Source organism: Crassostrea angulata, unplaced genomic scaffold, assembly GCF_025612915.1.
Source record: "Crassostrea angulata isolate pt1a10 unplaced genomic scaffold, ASM2561291v2 HiC_scaffold_144, whole genome shotgun sequence".
NCBI classification, from domain to species: domain Eukaryota; kingdom Metazoa; phylum Mollusca; class Bivalvia; order Ostreida; family Ostreidae; genus Magallana; species Magallana angulata.
Window position 1 is genome coordinate 113,928 of NW_026441699.1, and position 23,006 is coordinate 136,933.

At 34.9% G+C, this 23,006-nt stretch overlaps 4 protein-coding genes across 4 annotated transcripts; 2 read left to right on the plus strand and 2 right to left on the minus strand.

The window, feature by feature from the left end:
* The first annotated feature begins 909 nt into the window (after positions 1-909).
* Positions 910-6,217, plus strand: LOC128169503 (uncharacterized). Its single transcript, XM_052835631.1, has 2 exons — positions 910-5,604; positions 6,209-6,217. The coding sequence occupies exons 1-2, from the start codon at positions 910-912 to the stop codon at positions 6,215-6,217; spliced, it is 4,704 nt and encodes a 1,567-aa protein (XP_052691591.1).
* An 8,218-nt stretch (positions 6,218-14,435) lies between these two features.
* LOC128169510 (uncharacterized) lies at positions 14,436-18,046 on the plus strand. Its single transcript, XM_052835637.1, has 3 exons — positions 14,436-14,988; positions 16,465-16,657; positions 17,399-18,046. The coding sequence occupies exons 1-3, from the start codon at positions 14,786-14,788 to the stop codon at positions 18,044-18,046; spliced, it is 1,044 nt and encodes a 347-aa protein (XP_052691597.1). The 5' UTR covers positions 14,436-14,785.
* Positions 18,047-20,899: 2,853 nt separating this feature from the next.
* LOC128169504 (uncharacterized) lies at positions 20,900-21,589 on the minus strand. Its single transcript, XM_052835632.1, has one exon. The coding sequence runs from the start codon at positions 21,587-21,589 to the stop codon at positions 20,900-20,902; it is 690 nt and encodes a 229-aa protein (XP_052691592.1).
* On the minus strand, positions 20,994-23,001 carry LOC128169508 (uncharacterized). Its single transcript, XM_052835636.1, has 4 exons — positions 22,874-23,001; positions 22,579-22,722; positions 22,296-22,455; positions 20,994-22,195 (listed from the first exon to the last, which is right to left on the minus strand). Exons 1-4 carry the CDS (start codon positions 22,984-22,986, stop codon positions 22,073-22,075), a joined length of 540 nt encoding a protein of 179 aa, XP_052691596.1. The 5' UTR covers positions 22,987-23,001; the 3' UTR covers positions 20,994-22,072.
* Positions 23,002-23,006: the final 5 nt, after the last annotated feature.

Genomic DNA, 23,006 nt, shown 5'->3' on the forward strand with positions numbered 1-23,006 from the left:
GGCATACATTTGAAGTTCATTTGTTCAAAGGTCAAATGTTAACATTCTGTTCAATTTTAGTTGCACAGTAATTAAATTAATTCAATGGGGAATTAAATGTTTATTTCAGACACTGCAATGCCTCGCAAGAAAAATTGGCGGCTGTCATTGGCGAAGAAGGGAAACCAGAGTCGTGCCAGCATTAATGACCATGGACTCGTGGATCCTGGCCACGTAAATAACAGGAGCGAATTAGACCCAACAAGTGACATTACAGTTAACGGACCTTTGAGAATCGTGGATCCTGGCCACGTGAAAAACAGGACACGAGACCTGGGGGATACTGCCTCGTTAAAAAGAGTACAGAATTTGCCTTCGGGCGCAAATAACTTTGCAAATTTGCCTTCGGGCGCTCAGAAATGTGCTAGATTGCCTTCAGGTGCTAAGAAATTTGATAGTTTGCCTTCACGTGCAAAAAAATGTGCTAGTTTGCATTCTGGTGCACAGAATATTCAAAATTTGCCTTCAGGCGTCAAGAACTCCTCAGATTTGGATGTGAATGCTCAAGATGAAATGAATTATTCATGTATTTCTCATGGTGTTAATATTTCTAATAGTTTGCCATCAAATAATCTAAGCAGTGCATTTTCTGAGAATGTAATTTTGAGTCCAAACTCTTGTGTCATTGAAAACCTTTTATCATTTCAAGCTCAAGAAACTTCGAAAATGGTATTTGCCTCAGTCAATCAAGCTAATGATATTTTCCCCAGTGTTTCAAGGGGGGTTCAGTGCACATGTAATGCATTAATGGCAATCATACAACACAACGCAAATACAACACAGGAACTTGATGATATACTTTTTGCTGGAGATGATTTATATAGACTGCGTGTAGGAGAATTACAATCCACTGTTCAATTTATTTCTAAAATGCTAAAGTTTGAAGAGCTCCCCACAGTTGTTTCCATTCACAATCAGCACTTTGAAATAAAATATGATGAACAGATTTATGGAACAGTAACTCATGAAAATTGGAACGAATCAGGTGAAAGTATCAATCTAAAGGAAGGCATTGAAATGCTATTCTCTGGTTACAGACAAGGTTTAATCATAGTTGGTGGACTTTGTTCAGCAATATATACAGATGAGAAAAGCTGTCCAGTTTTCTTTGATAGTCATTCACATTCACAGGATGGTATGTCATCTGCAGATGGAACTGCTCTGAAAATCACTTTTAATAATATTGATAGGTTAGTGGATTATTTGTTCGCATATTATCAAAGTTGTAATATATCAATGACAACCCAATTTGAGTTACAACCAGTGTCAGTGACAAGTGAGGCAGGTACTCTGAATCTAAGGAATGATATTAATCCCCAAATGGATAAGTATTTCCAATATCAAGAGGACATGTTGAAAAAACACAAAAAGTCAAGATCTCGTGAAACCAGAAAAGAGTACATGAGGAATTATATGAGTAGAAAGAGGGAAAACTCTGAGAAACAGAGGGAAAAAGACAGAGAAAGTACTTTAAAGAGCATGAGTAAATCTAGACAGTGTAAAGAATTCAAAGAGAAAGAATTAAAAGCAAAGAGATGTGCTAGGAAAAACCCAGAAACTCAAGTTAAGGGGAAAAAAAGCACCTTAAAGAGCATGAACAAATCTAGACAGTGCAAAGAATTCAAAGACAAAGAATTAGATGCAAAGAGATGTTCTAGAAAAAATCTAGAGACTCAAGAAAAAAACAGAAAAAGCACTTTAAAGAGCATGAGCAAATCTAGGCAGTGCAAAGAATTCAAAGACAAAGAATTAGATGCAAAGAGATGTTCTAGAAAAAATCCAGAGACTCAAGAAAAAAACAGAAAAAGCACTTTAAAGAGCATGAACAAATCTAGACAGTGCAAGCAATTCAAAGACAAAGAATTGGATTCAAGGAAATGTTCTAGACAAAACCCACAAACTCGAGAGAACGACAGAAAAAATACCTTAAATGGTATGAATAAACTTAGGCAATCTCAGGTCTTTTGTCTTAGAGAGAGGAATGAAAAGAGAAAAAAACGGGAAAATACCCTGCAGCTAGAAAAAGAAAGACTATCAAAACAACAAAGTAGAAAAAAATATCGAAATGCTGAAAAAGAACTTGATAAAATCTGCAAAGCCCAGAAAAGATCAACTACAGTATTCACAGCACATGAAAAAGAATTGTCAAAGAAAAGGAAACAAGGACATTCTTTAGATCAATGCATACAAAAATTTCATAATCAAATTAAAAATGGCCCAGTTTATGTATGCACTTGTTGTAATCAAACTTGGTTTTCTAAAAGTGTTGTGAAGATGGAGTCTGTAAATATTAGTCAAACAAGTCGAGGCATTTGTACTGGTTTTAAATCTGTTGATGATGTTGAATGGTTATGCTTAACATGTCTTAAAGCCTTGAAAGATGAAAAGATTCCACGGTTGTCAGTGAGGAATGGAATGAAATGGCCAGACAGACCAGAAATTTTGAAGTTGCATCCATTGGAAGAAAGACTAATTTCTCAGAGAATACCATTTATGCAGATAAGAGAATTGCCCAGAGGAGGGCAGATGTCTGTTAAAGGAAATGTTGTAAATGTTCCTGTTGATATCCAGCCAACAGTAAATGCTCTTCCTAGACAGTTAGATGAACATGTCACAATTGCTGTAAAGTTAAAAAAAAGACTTTCTCACAAGTCTGCATGTTTCTCTGAAAATGTCCGTCCTAATAAGGTCATGAATGCTTTACAATGGCTTATGGAAAACAGTGAATTATATAAATCTTCAGGCATTAACATTGATCATTCATGGAGAGAAATTATTGATAATGACAACCAGGAAGTTGTTAAAGAGCTTGTTGGAACATCCTCCAGCACTGATGAACGTGAAACAGAACCAAATGATGATGGATTTTGTGAAGTTGCTGCAGATGATAATATTCAAGGCAATTCTGATACTCTTGTTGATGAAGCAGATAATGACACCAACAAGGCATATGTTTTTGCCCCTGGAGAAAATCAAAGACCAGTAAGTTTATACGAAGATAAAGATGCAGAGTATTTATGTTTTCCTACCATATTTTGTGGACAGAGACGAGTAGAAAATAATGACAGAGTTGTATCAGTTCATTATAGCGATGTTGCAAAATGGGAATTGCGTAGCATTGATCGACGAGCAGCAAAATCTGTTCCAAACATTTTTTTCAAGTTGAAGAAAATTCAGATTAAACAAGTTAGTGATAAAGTTAACTTAGCATTGAGAAGATGCAAAACAGAGGGAAAGACGATCACAGCAGAACAAGTTCTGAATCCTGCCACTGCAGAAAAAATTGTTAGACTGAATGAAGGATATTATATCTTCAGAACACTCAGAAATTCTCCAGCTTATCTTGCATCCAAAAAGAAAGATGTTTTTGCAATGATCAGACAATTAGGTCTTCCAACATGGTTTATTTCTCTTTCATCAGCTGATACTCGATGGGTTGATCTTCTGAAAACATTGGCAATACTTAGAGGAAAGCCTCTTTCAAATGAAGAAATAGAAACTCTGGACTGGAATGCAAAATCTACTCTAGTTAAGGAAGATCCAGTGACTTGTGCTAGATATTTTGACAACAGAGTACAAATATTCATCAATACTGTTCTAAAGAGTCATCACAATCCTCTTGGTGTTGTCACAGATGTATTTCGACGTGTAGAATTCCAGAACAGAGGTTCACCACATATTCACATGCTTGTATGGACCAGTGATGCTCCAAAGTATAAAGAAAATAGTGATGAAGCAATTGAAGCTTATGTCGACCAGTATGTTACCTGCAGCTTGCAGGAAAATGATGCTCTTTTGAAACACCTTGTAGAACTCCAGGTTCACAAGCATTCAAAGACATGCAAAAAAGGTGGAAAAACAGTTTGTCGGTTTGGATTTCCTTTGCCACCTCTACCCAAAACAATGCTGCTTGAACCATTGGATGTTGATGTAGATACATATAGAAAGAAGTACTCTGTTCTTCAAGAAAAATTGAATGAATACAAAGATGGTTGCAATTTAGACTATGACTCATTCTTGGAAAATGTCATAAAAATGTCACAAGAGGACTATATCAGATGTATCAGAGCCTCCTTAAAAAGTCGTAAAATATTTCTAAAAAGAAGTCCATCAGAAATGAGAGTTAATTACTACAACCAGTCATTGTTACAGGCTTGGAATGCTAACTTGGATATCCAGTTTGTTTTAGATCCATATGCATGTGCAACATACATTGTGGCCTATATCAGCAAATCACAAAGAGGAATAAGTGCAATGCTTGATAAAGCATCTCAAGAAGCTACTGATGGAAATATGGATCTTAAACGACAAGTTCGGCATATTGGAAACAAGTTCCTTAATTTTGTTGAAGTTAGTGCACAAGAAGCAAGCTACTTAATTCTACAGATGCCTCTGACACAGTCTAGTAGGGAAGTAGTTTTTATAAATACTTCACCTCCAGAAGAGCGCGTTTTTCTTCTCAAACGAGACGAGGAACTGAACAATTTACCTAAACATTCAACTGATATCAAAGCAGATGGTTTAATTCAAAGATATGCAAGACGTCCAAAACAATTGGAACACTGGTGTTTAGCTGATGTTGTAACAGAATTGGAAGTAAGTTTTCCCAAAGAAATGGAAAAAGAAAATGATGATGAGGAAAACAATGAAGATTGTCCAAATGAATCTGCAGAAGATATCTTTTCTGAAAGTGATGTTGTTGTTCATTTGAAAAATGGCATAAAAATTAGAAGGCGTAAAAACAAAAGAGTCATCAGATATGTAGGATACAGTAAAAAGACAAATTCTGAACTGTACTACAGAGAAAGACTGTTTTTGTTTCTGCCTTGGAGAAATGAAATGGTTGACCTTCTTGGAGATTTTCAAACATATGAACAACATTATTATAGAAAAGCTAACATTATTCAGATAAAGCAAACAGAATATGAACATTTCATGGAGGAATTAGAAGAAGCTCGACTTCAAGCTGAGGAAGATCTTGATAATTTGGCTACAGTTGCACCAAATACAGAACAAGCAGAGGCAGAAGATTTAGAAGTAGATCCAAAACCATCAGAAGAGTTTGCTCACTTTGATCCAGATACAATTCAACACAGAGACTATGATATAGGGCCAGAGATTGGCATGTCATCAAAAGTATCAGAAATAGAAATGAGTGCAGTTCGCATCCCAGATGAACAATATCACAAATTATTACAGAGCTTAAACATAAAACAAAGAGAATTTTACAATCATGTTGTAACATGGATTCAGCATAACACTGAACCATTGTATGCCTTCCTTACTGGTGGAGCAGGTGCAGGAAAATCGGTTGTTATTGATGCCATATTTCAAACATTACATAGAATCTTGTATTCTAAAGAAGGAGAAAATCCAGATGATATAAGAATACTTCTTTGTGCATCCACAGGAAAAGCTGCTTATAATATTAAAGGAGCTACTATTGCATCAGCATTTCACAGAAAAATGTACCAGAACCAACAAAACATGAGTGCTGATGAACTGAACTCATTTAGAACTAAATACAGGAATTTGTCAGTTGTAATTGTTGATGAAATTTCAATGGTAGGTAACAACATGCTTACGTTCTTGAATGAAAGACTTCAACAACTTACAGGCAGAAAGCAAGATTTCGGTGGTATTAGTGTTATTGCAGTTGGAGATTTATATCAATTGGCCCCTGTTTGTGACAAATGGATTTTTAAGAATTTGTCAAATCCTGGCCAAGGACTTGCAAAAAATTTGTGGCAGGAACACTTTCAAATGCATGAGTTGACTGAAATAATGAGACAAAAAGATGATCTCAGATTTACAGAAATGTTGAATAGACTCCGTGAAAACAAATTAACAGCAGAGGACAAAGATATCATTAACCAAAGGATTATTACACCAGATTGCCCTGAATATCCAAAACAGGCACCCCATCTTTTCATTGAGAACAAATTTGTTGATACTTTCAATTCAAATCTGCTTGAAAATTTAACCACCTCAAAAGCACTTATCAAAGCTGATACAGATGTATTGTCTCAGGCCAAACTCTCAGCAGAAGTAAAATTAAAGCTCATTAAAAACTTGCCAGAAAATCAATCAAGTACAGGACAACTGAAAACTCATCTGGTTATTGCTGTTGATATGATATATGATATATCAGTAAACCTTGATGTTGCAGATGGATTAACTAATGGAGCTACATGTGTAGTGAAACACATTGAATACAAAACTTCCATGTTTAGGCCTGCTATTATTTGGGTTCTGTTTAAAGATGCCAAAATTGGAATATCAAGAAGACATCAATACCGTCATTTGTTCAATATGAATACTAGTATATCCTGGACACCAATTTTTGAAGTGAAGAGAACTTTTGTTTACAACAAGAAAACTTATGAGAGAGTCCAATTTCCTCTTCAGGCATCTGCTGGTAAAACAATTCATAAAGCTCAAGGAGCAACACTTTCAAGTGCAGTGATCAACCTGTCACAAACAAAACAACGTAAAATTCCACATATTCATTATGTAGCACTTTCCAGAGTAAAATCACTAGATGGATTATTTATTTTAAATTTTAATGAAAAGAGTCTTGACAAGGACGACAGTGTAGATCAGGAAATGGTGAGACTAAGACAACACAAAATGCAGCTTTGTTATCAACCACTGTACACTCTCTGCATGAATCTCAAATTTTTATTCAATAATGCAAGATCCCTACATAAACACTTCTTTGATATCAAAGCTGACCCTAATGCATTAAGTGCAGATATTATTGGTATAGCTGAATCTAGGCTCTGTGAATCTGACATAGATGAAAAATATTCATTGGATGGCTTTAAAATATTTCGCAATGATGGCAAAACTGACCATTGTTCAAGATCACACCATGGGATTGTTTTATATGTAAAAAACGACTTGACAGTCTTGTCACACAACTCATTTTCTAGTGACTCTATTGAGTTTTCTGTTATAAATGTGATAATCTCAAATTCTGAGGTTCAGTGTGTAGCACTTTACAAAAAGCCTTCATGTCACCTTCAGGTCTTTTGTAAAACTTTGGAAAACAAGTTGTTACCATTTATGCAGAACAATGCTAAAACTGTCATTATGGGAGATTTTAATTTAGATTTAACCAGTAAATGTCATGAAAATTTCTTAAAATTCATGAAAGAAAAATTTAGTTGTAATCAAATGATGAAAAAGGTCACAACAAAAAATAACACGCAGCTTGATCTTGTATTTACTGATTTTCAAGATGTCCAAACAGAAGTCCTTGAGGCTTACTGGTCAGACCATAACATGATATACTGTGCAACACACTTGTAGTGAAAAGATCCACAGTGTAACAACAAATTCATGTTAACAGAAGTTAAACCCGCCATTTCCCTATATACAGGCAGTTTGTTGATATTCTGTTTCCTTTTTAGGATACTGAATATTTATACAAACTGTCATGAGTGGTTATGCAAAATAAGGGTTGCCACTTACTCATTATACCCCCTACCCCCCCCCCCCCCCCCCCCCCAAACAAAGATAGGTACATGTATATAGGAATCAGCTTGTCCATCTGTCTGTGCAATCATGTCTGCTTAATATTTAGGGCCCCGCAAGGATTTGTGGGTGCCCTATAGTAATCGCTCTGTCTGTCGGTCCATCTGTCTGTCCGTCTGTCACTCTTCCGTCCACAAATTTTCTGGTTTTTTTCTAATAACTTATTTTATGGTTGCCCAATCAAGTTCAAATTTGGTATGGTAGTTCAGTAGTCTGAAAAACATATTTTGATGCTAAGGTTGGTTCTCTATATGTCTTCTGGTGGTGGGGTAGATTCCTTATGTATACTAGGAAGGCTGTGCAATATTTGTGCAATATTTGTCCTTTTGGATTAATTCCACATGAAGAAAATCCTAAGCTTTATCTTTATCTGTCACATTGAGATTAATTACTGCACTGCCTGTGTCTGCAAATGAACTTTGTTTTGAAGTTAAGGTCAATTTTGAATGATGTCTAGTATTGTGTACATTCTTTGAAATATGGATTTAAAATATAATATTCATACTTTATTTTGGTTAAAATACCGTACACAATGATTTATGATAATTTTATTGAATTCTAAAATCAAGATATATATTAAGATATCCTTTTTCACTATTTTATTTTTTGATTATTTATATTATTTTTTTCTGCCTTAATGCTGTAAATTTTAACAGGTAATCAAATAATAACCTCATTCTGTCATTTCTGAAAAAAAAATCTTATTGTAACTTTAGAAGAAAAGGATGAGAGAGCAGAACAATTAACCCCTGGGATTAATTATCTTGCCTGCTGCAAAAAATTTAGACGCTTATCTCTATCTGTCATATGAAGATTAATGAACACCTTTGTCTGCAACTAATGCTTGTTTTGAAGTTGAGGTCAACCCTGGGTGATACATTGTATTTGCATTCACTGAAGGCTTGCATTTTATAAAACACCTGTTTATAAATCTTTTTTAAATACACATTTAATTTAGTTTTTTTTATAAGACATGAGGTTATCCCTGTTTTATGCAGATACAAGGTTACTATTTAGAGTTTTTGGACGTTCAGGAATTATCTTGAAATTTTAAAAATACAGTTGTTACTTATAATTTCATAAACATTTTTTAAATGTAATCAAATTAAACTCGCATTCCATGAGCTGCACCCTTATATTTTTACCCCTCAGTTTAACACTTTAATTGTTGGATGAAAATCATATCCAACTACAAATCATGAGATCCTATATATTGCAGTTCTTTACATCTTATGCCGGGCATTTATTTTTCATCATTGTTAATATAAAGAGGATGGAATTCAAAGTTTTTTTTCACTTCTGTATATTAATTGTCATAGCGGGGCCCTTCCTGACTGGTCAGTTTTCTAGTTTCTTATAGAGGAACATTACAAATTATTACTTCACACAAAGATTGTTTGTGCTTTGACTTTGACCTCAGGTCATTTTGGAAAGTTCACGATAACTGAAACAAAGTGCATAATTCATGTGCACTCTATACCTTTTTTATCGAGAAACAGAAAGTTCTGACTCCACACATAGATTGTGTATGACCTGAGCTTGTATCTTGATTTTAAGACAGCTCATATGTGCAACTTCAAGGTCACAGGAACAAAAAATGTGTGATTTGTGTTAGCTCTATACTTTTTTCATGGAATATATTAGAAACAAAAAAAACTTCAACTAAAAATTTTTAATCACCTGATGATGTGTAGTTATCTTGACCCAAGATCATTTGTACAAGTTCAAGGTCACTGTAAAAATGGTAAAATTCTTGTCTATGCAATTTCCTTCTATGAAAAATAATTGGAAGCTACAACTTGACAAAAATATTGCCTCTGACATGGAATTATATCCTGACCTTTAACTTTGGTCATTTATGCACATTTAAGGTCAATGTGAATATGGTACATCTATTATTTTCCAAAATAAATACTTGACCAATAACATTTTCTTGGTGGGGGTATCATTTGTCAGGAATATCATTTGTGACCTTGCTTACAGTACCTCTAGTTTATACTGTATTTGCTCCAAAACATATTTGCAGACACACTTAATAAATATTTAGAATGTGCTAAAATATTATTTGTGTGTCCGATGATTCATTCCCCAGAATGATCCTACTCAGATGTTTAGCAAGCTAGAACAAACCTATGGCAACTGTGTCAACGTGTGTATATAGGATGGGGTTTAACAATATTGACTTTATATTGTGACATCATTATGAGATTATTTGTGCATGTTCTTATATTTCAAGAATCCTGGTCATTTCGGATTCTGATCACCATGAACTATATAAACCTGATTATAATGAACTGTCAAATGTATGACTATGATTATTTTACATGTATGGATATTATGCAACATACTGGCTACTGCTTGAATCATATTTATTATTCTGGTCACACTTACTAATCTTCCATTATGGTCATTTTAATGAATTGTTTTGTACTTAATTCTTTGGTTTGATGTCCCCAGCCAGAAAAGGAATTATATCACTTGATACTACCTCTTATAGAGATGTTCCAACTGGTACGTCACTGGAAAGTTCATCTGAATTAGGGGAGATCAAGGATGCTTTCCTGCTCTGGGCACCAGGCAGAAAAAATCTCCCTCTGGGAATTTCTTTTGTTTGGGAGACATATGTATTGTAAACAAATGACTATGCTGTGACCTTGATAAGAACTATTAATATGAACACATAAATGATTATGTATAGACTGCACAATTATTATGAATATTAACCTATTAATCACTCTTTGGAAAGTCCTTCAATAAGTACAGTTTGAATTTAATTGTGCAGTAGTATGATCTCATACCTCCAGGTATGGGATGAGAGTGCTATATTTGTCATAATTACAAACCCTATGGAGCTTTGTTATTGCATTGTTGTCACATATTACATGTTTTCTGTCAACCTTTGACATATGCTTGTGTTCATACTCATGATTTGTACCGATGCAAGAAACTGCAAGCCCGCATCCATCTATGCTGTGATGGACAGTTTCACAGTTTTGATATTGTATTTGGAATTGAAATACTGCTTTTAAATTTGGTCACTGAATCTACACTCATGATCAGCACAGATGGTCATGACTAACCAAAACTGTCTGTTATAGTCGAGAGGGTATATATACTCATGTCATTTTCTTAGAGACGAGAACCAATATTCAGACCTACCACTATACGACACGATAATGAAAATTGTGAAAACAGTAACTTGGACTTTCCTTAAGTAAATAATATGCAGCAGACCGGGACACTTTTTGCGCGGTGAGCCAAACGTCTTACAGATCTTTACTACCTTACTTGAACATAAACTGTAAACTACTAATCATTGTATTTTTTTTAACATGATTTTTTAATTTGGTTTAATTTTTACAATCATGACATCAGTTGAATTATATAACATTGAATGTATTTTCTTGAAATTTTCTTACAAAACATTGGTGTCGGAACAAAATTAAAAGTGGGATTGGAGGGGGGGGGGGGTGGGCTAGATGATTTTTGGTTATATCTAACTTTTTTCTTTTTGCTTCTGATATTTAAGAGTGAAATTATGTTGTGTCTTTTATTACCGGTGTATATATACAGTGTATACTCTATCATCATTAATAATCTATTTATTATTTTCTCATTTTTATATTTAGAATTAATATTTTAATTATGTAAATATTGCTCATACAGTGTGTTTGTTGAAGTAATTCCTAATGAATTATTTCTTGTATTATAGGTAATATATTTTAATTAGAATAAATTGAAATTATAAACATCTGGTTGTTTTTGTCTTCATCACAATGAAATATGTATTTCATTAATGCAAAGGAGTGAAAACAGTAAAATGTGGTGAATCATGTTCAACCCGACAATATGCAATCCATCACAGTATTATGGTACAACATGTATTAAAAGTAGTAAAATGGAACATTGCAAATAGCTGTGCAATTGTAAATTTCTCCATACCTTATCCCCTAAAGCAAAAAAAAATTCAATCTTTACTAGCATTATATTGCAATCTGAGCTAGAGAACATTTTCTGTATTTTATGAATCATATCTGTATTTTATCACATATTAATCCCAATATACGGTGGATATCACTCATGGGATAAATTTTTGATATTCCACTGTGTGTTCTTACGCCACGTGACGTCATAGTTAATCATTACGTAGGTTTAGACGGTTGATTGACGTAGAATGAAAAACTAAATAATTAATTCAGTTGAGGGGTGTTTTAGATATAAATTGAAACATTTAATATTGTTTCAGTTATTTGTCATGAATTCATAAAAAAAATGTTCGAAAATGAATGTCTGTTTGTTAAACTTCAAGGAACTTTTTTTCCATGCGTAACGTTGTTGACGTGTTGTAAGTAATGTGTTGTGCGGCTCACAATCGCAATTTTTACAGAAAAAGTTGGGATAAACAAAATACTTGGTAAAACATGTGATAAAAAGAATCTCTCATGATTTGCGATGGTATATGGTTTTTATCCAACTCGTTGTGTGTTTTCTATCCCGTCGCCAAGGCTCAGGGATAGAAAACACACAACTCATTGGATAAAAATCATAAGGCTCGGGGATAGAAAACACACAACTCGTTGGATAAAAATCATATACCATCGCAAATCACGAGAGATCCTATATTTATGAATCATATCATGCCATCATCATGGTAAAACTAAAAAACTACTTGTAACTTGCAAATGTATCCATTGGCAAAACAAAGATAAATTATTCCAATCCTGTCTGCATTTCATTGTATCTATTGACTTACTACTGGTAGTTGTTAATGTTGGATATTTGTAGTTTTTATGTGATTTTTTTACTTTTTGAATATCTTGCCATGAACCTATCCCACAACAATTTCCCCTATGTGCCCCCCCCCCCCCCCCTTTTTGGTTGAACTGCTCCTGTTTTACCATTTACGACTGTACGGAAAAAGGAAGTGGTTTTAATCAGACTTAATTCTATTAGGAGTGTTCAAATCTAATAAAGTCCGAATGGCTTTATAGTAGATTTTATCAATCACCTCACATGCGGGAATCTAGGCAAGGAAAAGGGGTCAAGGGGTCAGGACCCCTACCCCCACCTGCAAATTCATATTTCTTTATATTTATATTATGAAATTGCCCCCTAAAAATGCCTCGGCCCCACCCCCTCCCACGAAAAATTTTCTGGATTAACGCATGCCTCATTATTAGTCACCCCGCAAAGTTGCGATAAAACTTCAAATGCGCTTGCGTAAATTGTAATTCTGGAAAGGAATTAGACAGTCCGTGTTTGAGAAATTCGAATAACATTTTCTAGGTCAAACTGCGCATTTCTTTATTGGAATATCGTTTGCAACCATGCACTGTCCGCAGTCTGCATATAATATATATCTCACATACTCTTAGTGTGATTGGAGACAATATGGTTTGCAAATAGACAACATGCACGGTTGCTGTAACTTAATACAGAAAAAGCTATACCAGGGACGTTAGTATATACGTCCCTGGCTATACACCGTGTTTAATGTGTCAACATTTACATTTACAATTGAAAATGTTATTTGGAATATAATAAACAACAGTATTCAAGATAGGGCTGTCCACCATGCAAGTGTGTAATCCTGATTTAAAAATAAATTACCCATAGATGAAAACAAGTGGGGGTGGGGGGGGGGGGGGTCATCTTAACAAGATGAATTATATAGTCTATTACGGTAAAATGTAACTAATAATTGCTTTTTATCATCATTCACGAACAAACAGTTTCGATTAAGACAAATATATATTCATATTGCTGGAATATTAACAGGACGAACAAAATCGCCAAAGCGGGGTACATGTACACGTGTGACCTGATTTCATCACTTCACCTTGAAAATGGTATAACCCGCGTGTTTACTAGGTGCAAGTTAAACAAATAGCCTACTAGTCTAGTACGTATATATAAATTCGATAAATTTCGGATCCAAACTATATGTATCTATTTGTTACTAAACAAATGAAAAAAATTTATGTGACCCCTCTCTATATGGATCTATCAGTATGCTAATGGATGTGTTCCTATGCTAATGGATGAGTTCATTCAGATCCAAAGAAGCGAGATCACGGCCGTTGTATCAATGGTAAAGCAGGACTTCGCGACTTATTGAAAAGTCTCAGTAAATTTTGCAAGACGATTAGTTGACAAGTCCTAATTGGAATCATGACGATACTTGGCTGGGCTACCCCCCCCCCCCCCCCACACACACACACACACAGAGACATACATGTACACACTTTTAAAGCACGATTCTGCTTTTATAAATACCCTTCCATCCAAAATACAAGTTAAGAATTTGACAGTGTTTTCTTCTGCTTTCAAGATCACATGCAATTTATTTGATGCATGTACATTCCTAAAATAATTTCAAATAATTTACTTTCAAAATATGAAATGATATACAATGTACATGTACATGCACTAGATTCGGGAGAAAATCAACCGAAATTTCATCTTAAATTTGCTGATTCCCTTTATGAATTTTGATCAGCAAAAAAATTATAATTCATTTCAAGCATGCTTCCGTTGAATAGTATTCTTTTTGGAGAGCTGTTATTTGTATTCATATAATTTTCAGCACATTGAAATAGTCATCGATGAGATGTATTCCTCTCTACATTACACAATCGATTCGTTGTGTTATACTGACCGGAAAACGTAAATCTTACGTTTCTATCACGCAGTAGCTCATACCCCCACCCCCCACCCCGCATGCACAAAAAACTCGACGATGACGTATTGTCAGGTCCTCGTTCATAAAAATCTTGCTATATTTGGTATAACCTTCTCCAAAATTCCGCTAACAACCAGATTCTCAGGTCCGCGCCCAGGCTAAACTTCTTGCCTTATTTGGTATACCCTTCTCGAAATTTTCCGCGAAAAAACTACCGCAGTGTTCAAGAGACTGCATTACCAAATAAGGACAGATTCTGCATCATACCAAACTTTACTCCATCGCGGAAAAAAATAGTTCTGACTATTTGTCCTGTTTAGGGCAATATGCATATTATCTCGCACACAAATATCAAAAGAATTTGTTTGGTAACTTAGTTTTTTTACGATAAGACGAAATAAATATTTCAAATACTTCAAATAACACATTAAAACAAAAGAAAATACAGGTTTCATGCTAGCGTAGTATTTTCCTCTTTTCCCGCAATTATTTTCTCACTCTTTCGAGAAACGGCTTACAGCGAAGATGGCATCCGCACAGAAACGTCCAAAAAGAGACGAAAACGAAACCATAGATGGTTATATCCATATGATATCCCCCGTGAAGACGTCAAAAAACAAAAACATCAAGTATTTCAACGCCGTCATGCAAGAAAAACTGAAATTTACGGACGTTGTTTGTTTCAAGCCAGACCTACACTGCAACTTCCAAGACTTGGAAAAGAAAAAGTAAGTTCTTGTGCTTTTATATAGTAATATTCTGAAAACGTTTTCTGTATAATATAGGTAGACTTTTCTCAACGAACTATCAAAGACTAACGATAAAGTAGCCTATAATAATGATGGCTTTTGCCTGACGTCAAAACGTTAGGCATCGATCGATAGAGTCCTCATCTAAAGGTTATATCTAACGTTTGAAAGAAGCGTTCTCCGGAACAGTGCTAGCAATGAAAGCTATTTTCCATTAAAACGATAACACTATTTATGTTTGTTTTGTCAACATTTATATTAGTTACATAAGATGTAATGAACAACAGTGAAAAATTTTCAAATTATAAGACGATGACCATGTACGTATGTAATCCTGATTTAAACAAAAAGTGGCAATGATTCAAGCGCGTTACTAATGCCGTCGAGTTTTCCTCCTCTTGACAGTCAATGTTTACGTCGGCTGCTTGCTAGACTCGTCGGCCGATCCCTTTACCAACATCAAAGAATTGCCGCCGCCGCCACAACAACGCATGCAGTTGTAACCGGTAACAGTGCACGCACACTGAATTGAAATGAATGAAATAGTGTAGGGCTACTGTAAATCGTGAAACAACTATTTTTACTACATACACTTATGTATTATTATTATTCTAATGTTTAGAATTACTTTGTGTTAAATGTATGGAGAGAGAAAGACCGACCAAACTTACCTATGCTAAGCAAAGTAAGCTTCATCAGATTAAAAAAAAATTCCTGACTCTTTTTTTAATCATGTAGAAAATTAAAAATGTGGGTATATTGTTGCGAAAACAGTTATTTCCAACATGCAATCTCTAAATGTTGAGCGAATTATTTCTTTGATGTTGGTAAAGCACCCGGCAAGCTCTGACGGTCGTACTGCGTGGGTGTTTTGGCGGCATGTCTTTCATGCCGGCCAAGCATATGGCGTAAGGCGTCAAATTTTAGCGAACAGCTGACAGAAAAAAACTGGCACCAAAGTCTGCAAATCGACCCTATTTTGAAACTAGCTCTAACACAAAGGCAAGCATGTCAATATCTTGTTGCCTATTAAGTACTATGGTGGAATGCAAGTAATAATTCAGGCACGTAACATCGTCTTTGAAAGTGGGAGGGGGGGGGGGGGGCAGACTCATCTAAAAAATCTCATCAAGCAGAAAAAGAAGGGAAAATAAAAAAAGGTTACTTTACAAATCCTAAAATTCCTACTCGGGGAGAGAGGGGTATACCTTTAACTTCAATTTTACTGTTTATTTCCTTATTTTCAATTCAATTTCTTACATGGTGCCATAAAAGTTGGGGGGGGGGGGGGGGGGGGACTCCATGTTATTTCCATTTTTAAAAAAATCTTTGCTGCACAAAAAAGTTTTTTTTGAGGGGTGGACTGGCTCTCTCCACCACACTTAGCTTTGATCAACACAATCCTTCTTTGCTTAGCTTATTAAAAGTAATGAAATTGTGTTTTTTTGCTTACAGAAGCCCAGTGTCCCTCAAGAACATACAGAGAGTTCCAAGCAATAGAACTTCATCAGACTTTGACATAAGGGTTGGATTTGCATCAGAATTGTCTACTCCAGTGAGAGCATTGGACTTTGACTTTCAACCTCCACCTACGCTTCAAACCACAACTATCAAAGATATTGAGCAGAACTTGAATGCTTTTCAAAAGGTAAAACCCACAAGATTTACAGTTCATTTCATTCTGGCCTATGAAACCAAAGTTCTTTTTAAGTTTTTGTTATATTATGTCCAATGATTCACCTACTGCCAGAAATCCATTCGAATAAAATTCACCAATTTGTTTGTTTAATGACATCTCCTTAATGAACCATTCTTCAAACAATTTAATTTTGAAACTTGCATTAGATAGTATACCTAGAATTCATTATCTTTATCTTTAAATTATACCAATTAAAACTAGATTTTTTCAACTAAATGCAATTTGTCTAGTTGGGTATCTGGCTATTACCATTTGACTTCAATGTAAAATATGTCAATTACTATGAAACCTTTGGCTTACAAACTTCTTATAATAAATCTTCATTGTTCCTCAAATGCTAGTGTCAAAAAAACAATCAAGGTCACAAATTCGTATACATATAAGGAATATACAGCATGTTAACTGATTAACTAGTTAGACAAGTTGAAAAATTTTCATTCAATGTCTTAACAAATTGGTTGTAAGATGATATACCATACACTTTGTTTATTTGACAAACACAAATCACAGAACTTCAGAATAATGAATGTGTTCACTTGTGTACCATAAATAATGTGTATCTTGTATTATAAATAACATATTTGATATAACTGTACATTATGTAATTAACTTCAGATTTTTACTTAAAAATTAATATTATAACTCAACATGATTTTTATTCAATTGTAAATCTGTTCTTCTCTTCTTCAGGCAACCATTGCAATCAAAGTTATTGACATTGGACCTACAGAATCGCGCACAACCCGGTCAGGGCAAGTAATGGATTGCAAACACATTATCGTTGCTGATTCTACCAGCTCAATCTCCTGCTGTTTGTGGGAAGCCCACTTTGACTCCATAAAACTCGCCCAGTCATACAAAATAACCAATGTAGCAGTGAGAAATTTCGACAACATCAAAACTCTTACTACATGCCCAGATACAGCCTTTGAAGCAACCAATGACATTGGCCCCATTGTAGAATCTGAAAAGAAACCCATTTCAGTAGAAAAAATTATTCGCATCAAGTCTGCTGCATGCACCGCGGCCAACAAATGCTCAGTCTGCAGCAAAGACGTGGGGAACTTCAACTCTGAGCTTGACACCATAAAATGCCAATCTTGCAACATGAGACAAAGAACCCTCGACATCACAAAACAATATAAATGTGAGGTAGTCGCTCAAGTCGACAACAACAACACCAAGTTAATAATACCAGATTTAGTGTTGAGAGGCCGTCCAGACCTTGTCCTTGATCCAAATCAGTTGGAAACACAACTCCTCAATTCCGTATCTCTAACTGTGAAACTCAACATTGGCTGCACACATGTGTTGGACATTACACACATCCAAAATTAAGGGATTTATCAAAGAAACTGTATACTTTTTGTTAAGTACAAATCAGCAATTTGTATCGGTTAAAAAAATTGGTACTTTAAAGTTGTAGCTGCTCATTTTTTATTTTTTTTTTGTACAAATATACAAGTACAAATAAGCAATTTGTATTGATGACTTAAAAATCTTGGTACTATGCACTTGTAGATGCCTGTTTGCTTTTTTTGTTTTTTTAATACAATTATAAGTACAAAATTATTCGCATCAAGTCTGCTGCATGCACAGCGGCCAACAAATGCTCAGTCTGCAGCAAAGACGTGGGAAACTTCAACTCTGAGCTTGACACCTTAAAATGTCAATCTTGCAACATGAGACAAAGAACCCTCGACATCACAAAACAATACAAATGTGAGGTAGTCGCTCAAGTCGACAACAACAACACCAAGTTAATAATACCGGATTTAGTGTTGAGAGGCCGTCCAGACCTTGTCCTTGATCCAAATCACTTGGAAACACAACTTCTCAATTCCGTATCTCTAACTGTGAAACTCAACATTGGCTGCACACATGTGTTGGACATTACACACATCCAAAATTGAGGGATTTATCAAAGAAACTGTATACTTTTTGTTAAGTACAAATCAGCAATTTGTATCGGTTAAAAATATTGGTACTTTAAAGTTGTAGCTGTTCATTTTTTATTTTATTTTTTGTACAAATATACAAGTACAAATAAGATGACTTAAAAATCTTGGTACTATGCACTTGTAGATGCTCGTTTGGTTTTTTTTGTTTTTTTTAATACAATTATAAGTACAAAATTATTCGCATCAAGTCTGCTGCATGCACCGCGGCCAACAAATGCTCAGTCTGCAGCAAAGACGTGGGGAACTTCAACTCTGAGCTTGACACCATAAAATGCCAATCTCGCAACATGAGACAAAGAACCCTCGACATCACAAAACAATATAAATGTGAGGTAGTCGCTCAAGTCGACAACAACAACACCAAGTAAATAATACCGGATTTGGTGTTGAGGTCGTCCAGACCTTGTCCTTGATCCAAATCAGTTGGAAACACAACTTCTCAATTCCGTATCTCTAACTGTGAAACTCAACATTGGCTGCACACATGTGTTGGACATTACACACATCCAAAATTGAGGAATATATCAAAGAAACTGTATACTTTTTGTTAAGTACAAATCAGCAATTTGTATCAGTTAAAAAAATTGGTACTTTAAAGTTGTAGCTGCTCATTTTTTATTTTTTTTGTACAAATATACAAGTACAAATTAGCAACTTAAAAATCTTGGTACTATGCACTTGTAGCTGCTCATTTGTTTTTTTGGTTTTTTTAATACAATTATAAGTACAAATAAGCAATTTGTATCGGCAATTTAAAAAAATTTGGTACTATGCAGTTGTAGCTGCTTGTTTGTTTTTCTAGTACAAATATGTACAAATAAGTAATTTGTATCAGTCAATGAATAAAATTTAGTACTATGCAGTTGTATCTCCTTGTTTCTTTTTATGCCCCCCATCAAAGAAGGGAGGTAATATTGCTTTGCTGCTGTCTGTCGGGCGGTCCACCAACAGTTTCTGTTCATTTTCTTCGAAATTTGGTATATATACGTTTATCATGATAATATCACGGTCAAGTTCGATATTGGGTACAATCGAGCAATTTTCAACAGAGTTATGGCCCTTGGACTTAAAAAAATTCTAGTTTTTATACACGTTTATTATTATAATGTCTAGGTCAAGTTTGATATTGAATACAATCGAGCAATTTTCGACAGAGTTGTAGCCCTTGGACTTTTCTAGTTTTTTGCAGTTTTCGCTCATTTTCTTAGGAGACGATAAACATATTGAAATTAAATTTGGCATATAGGTTTATCATGATAATCTCTAGGTCAAGTTTGATATTGGGTGCGATCGAGCATTTTTCGACAGTTATGCCTCTTGGACATAGAAATATTCCAGTTATTTGCAGTTTCTGCTCATTTTCTTCGCAGAGGGTGCACAGATGGATATAAAATTTGATATACAGATTTATATAAATAATATCTAGGTCAAGTTTGATTTCAAGTATGATAGAGCAATTTTCAACAGAGTTATGACCCTTGAACTTAGAAAAATACCAGTTATTTGCAGTTTATGTTCATTTTCTTTGTGGATGTTTCCAAGGGAGGGGGGCATAAATGTTTCACAAACATCTCTTGTTTAAGTACTAATATGCAAATACAAACAGCAATTTGTACCAAATTTTTTTTTACTTTTGAACCATACAGCAGTAAACCATGAATAATTTTTATCAAAATTCCACAGTTTTTACAAATCAACAACGAATAATGTGAAATTCACATCGACATCAAGAGTCGCAAATTTTGCATTTAAACAAACCGCTTGACTTTACAGGGGTTGTGACGGTGTTGAAATACAATCGCACCCAAGTCAAGACACAATACCATTAAATAAATGTAATTTGCATAAACATTTTAGTAATACTATTTTCCCCACAAAATTTACGTTAACAAAAGTTAATCAGACGAAAACAACCGCACATTTTTATGCACAATAAATACACAATTTTTTTAATGGCTGACACGATAGCTTAATATGGGCTTTTAGACCTTTTAAACATGTTCAGCAGAGCAAGTGCTCGACACCGCTTGCCAAGTTGCATGTATGTGCTTCATGTGTTATAACTGCACATCTACAATTCCTTGGTTTTAACAAATTTACCCAATCAATTTTTCAACACTGTCTTAAATCAAAATCAACTTTTGCTTAAAATCCATGTTCACAAAACACAATGTTCACAAATGCTACCGTTTAAGACAGTACACCATACAAAAGCTACCACCTATTGTACTCAGGTGACCGTCAAGGCCTGTGGGCCTCTTGTTCTACAAAGCTGAACTTCACTGGGGGTGTACTGCGATTTAGCTGTAAGGAAGGGAGGAATATTAAGGTGTACTCCTTGGGGCAACAACTTGTGAATAGTAAACCCTTTATCTGCTAATATCATGTCACCGGGCGCTAATTGCTGTAAAATTTTGCTGTGCTCTACAATTGCAACATCAGATGTGCTCCCTGGGTACAATTTACTAATAAACACCAAGGCACCATTTGGTGCAACACCTGTAACACTTTTTACAGTATTGGAATTTTTGTAGCCACTGTATGTGCTGGCCTGCAATCTCATGTCATTCCCAGGAACATCTTGGTTGATTTCAGTGGCATCGAGTACTATTCTGCATGAGCTAAAATCGCCAAAACTGGTAGGCATAGATCCCTTGCATTTTTGTAGAGATGGAATGCGACTCTCTATGAGTCCTTCATATAAAACCTCATGCATAGCACAAATTTGAGAAGTTACAATGTTATTAACTGATGATGCACTGGTGTTGAATCTCTCTGCAAGGTCCAAAAGAGGGGTGTTCATAGTTATTTTCATTAATGTCATCAACAGTTGGTCTGTCAAAGAAATGAAAGATGGTCTCCATCCATCAATGTACTTAACCTGGAATCTCTGCATCATTTCGTCAATGGCGTGGAACATGTCTGGCCTTAGACTTGTATACATCAGCATCTACATTAAAACATGACAGTGAAACACATTGTGTTGAAGATATATTTCTTTTTATTTTTTACATTTTGTTTTAAAAACAGACTTGTTTCTGATAAACGTAAATGCTGTCCAGCAGCATTTTAATAACCCATTGTACAAAACATAAGCAGTATGATATTCTTTCCTGGCAGAGCATTTGTTCTACTATTTCCGTCATTTTTCACAGGCTGATGAACTGTCCAGCAGTAGGCCCGTTATCAAAATATAAACTGAAAAAGAAATGCCTCACAAAGTATCGTGTTCAATGATAAAATCAAAAGATCTGTAAATAATATCTCATCAAGGTATATAAAACTTAAATATAGCATTGAACTATGCATTCCTACCAGTGTTCATAACTTCAAACACTAAATATTGATGTGCATGTATCAATAATCTGATAAAGACGAATGTCGATTTTTTTTAATACATGTACTACTCATGATATCTGAAATGTACCTTTCTCTCGTCATCTATGATATCGCCAATTCTGAACGCTCGCTTCATGGACATCATTCTGATTTGTATTCTTAATTCCTCAACCTCGCGCCTCAGGTTCTGATAAATACAAATATATATTTATAATAAACAGGTAATATTCGTAATCTTTACACTAATTTCATTGTCATCGTTGAGCTTTAAGTGTCTGACCATTTACCTGATTCTCTTCCTTTAAATGATGATAGGAAGTCTGGTAACTGTGATCCAGATTTATGTGTGCAGATGTTGAATCCATAGATGATGCACAATGCATGGCTGATAATGCAGATGTGGATGTGCTGGAAACAGCCATCTTTTGATTTTCTTTTCTCTCAGTTCTAAATAAAATACATAACACATATGAATAAAATTTATTAAGTAAACATTTTTTTTTAAATTACATATTACTATTGAAAACAAAGACTAATTTATGCTTTTTGTAAATATGACATATCCCATACCTATTTATTTTGGTTGGATCAGGAAAATCAAACAGTTTCCCACAACTCCATGGGAAAATGGTTTGGCCATTATTCTTGTCCCCATCCACAAAATGACAGCTGCAGATCCTGTCACTCTGCAACACTACGGCTCTGTCCTTACGTCTGCATACATACATGTAATAACGTATTTATTTAACATTAGCATTTAGATACACACATATTAAAACAATTTCACATTGTTTATTCTACAAGGGACCTAAATATTCTTCCCTGATTCTACCTTGTTCTGCAATGACATTATAATAATGTTTACCTGCATAGTGTTTCCCATTTCGTTGACAACCCGGCACTGGATGGGAATCTAAACATCTTGCATGTTCGCCGTAATCCCTGGTGATTACACCCAAACACAAAACAAATCGTCATTGTCGGTTCATGCGTTATGC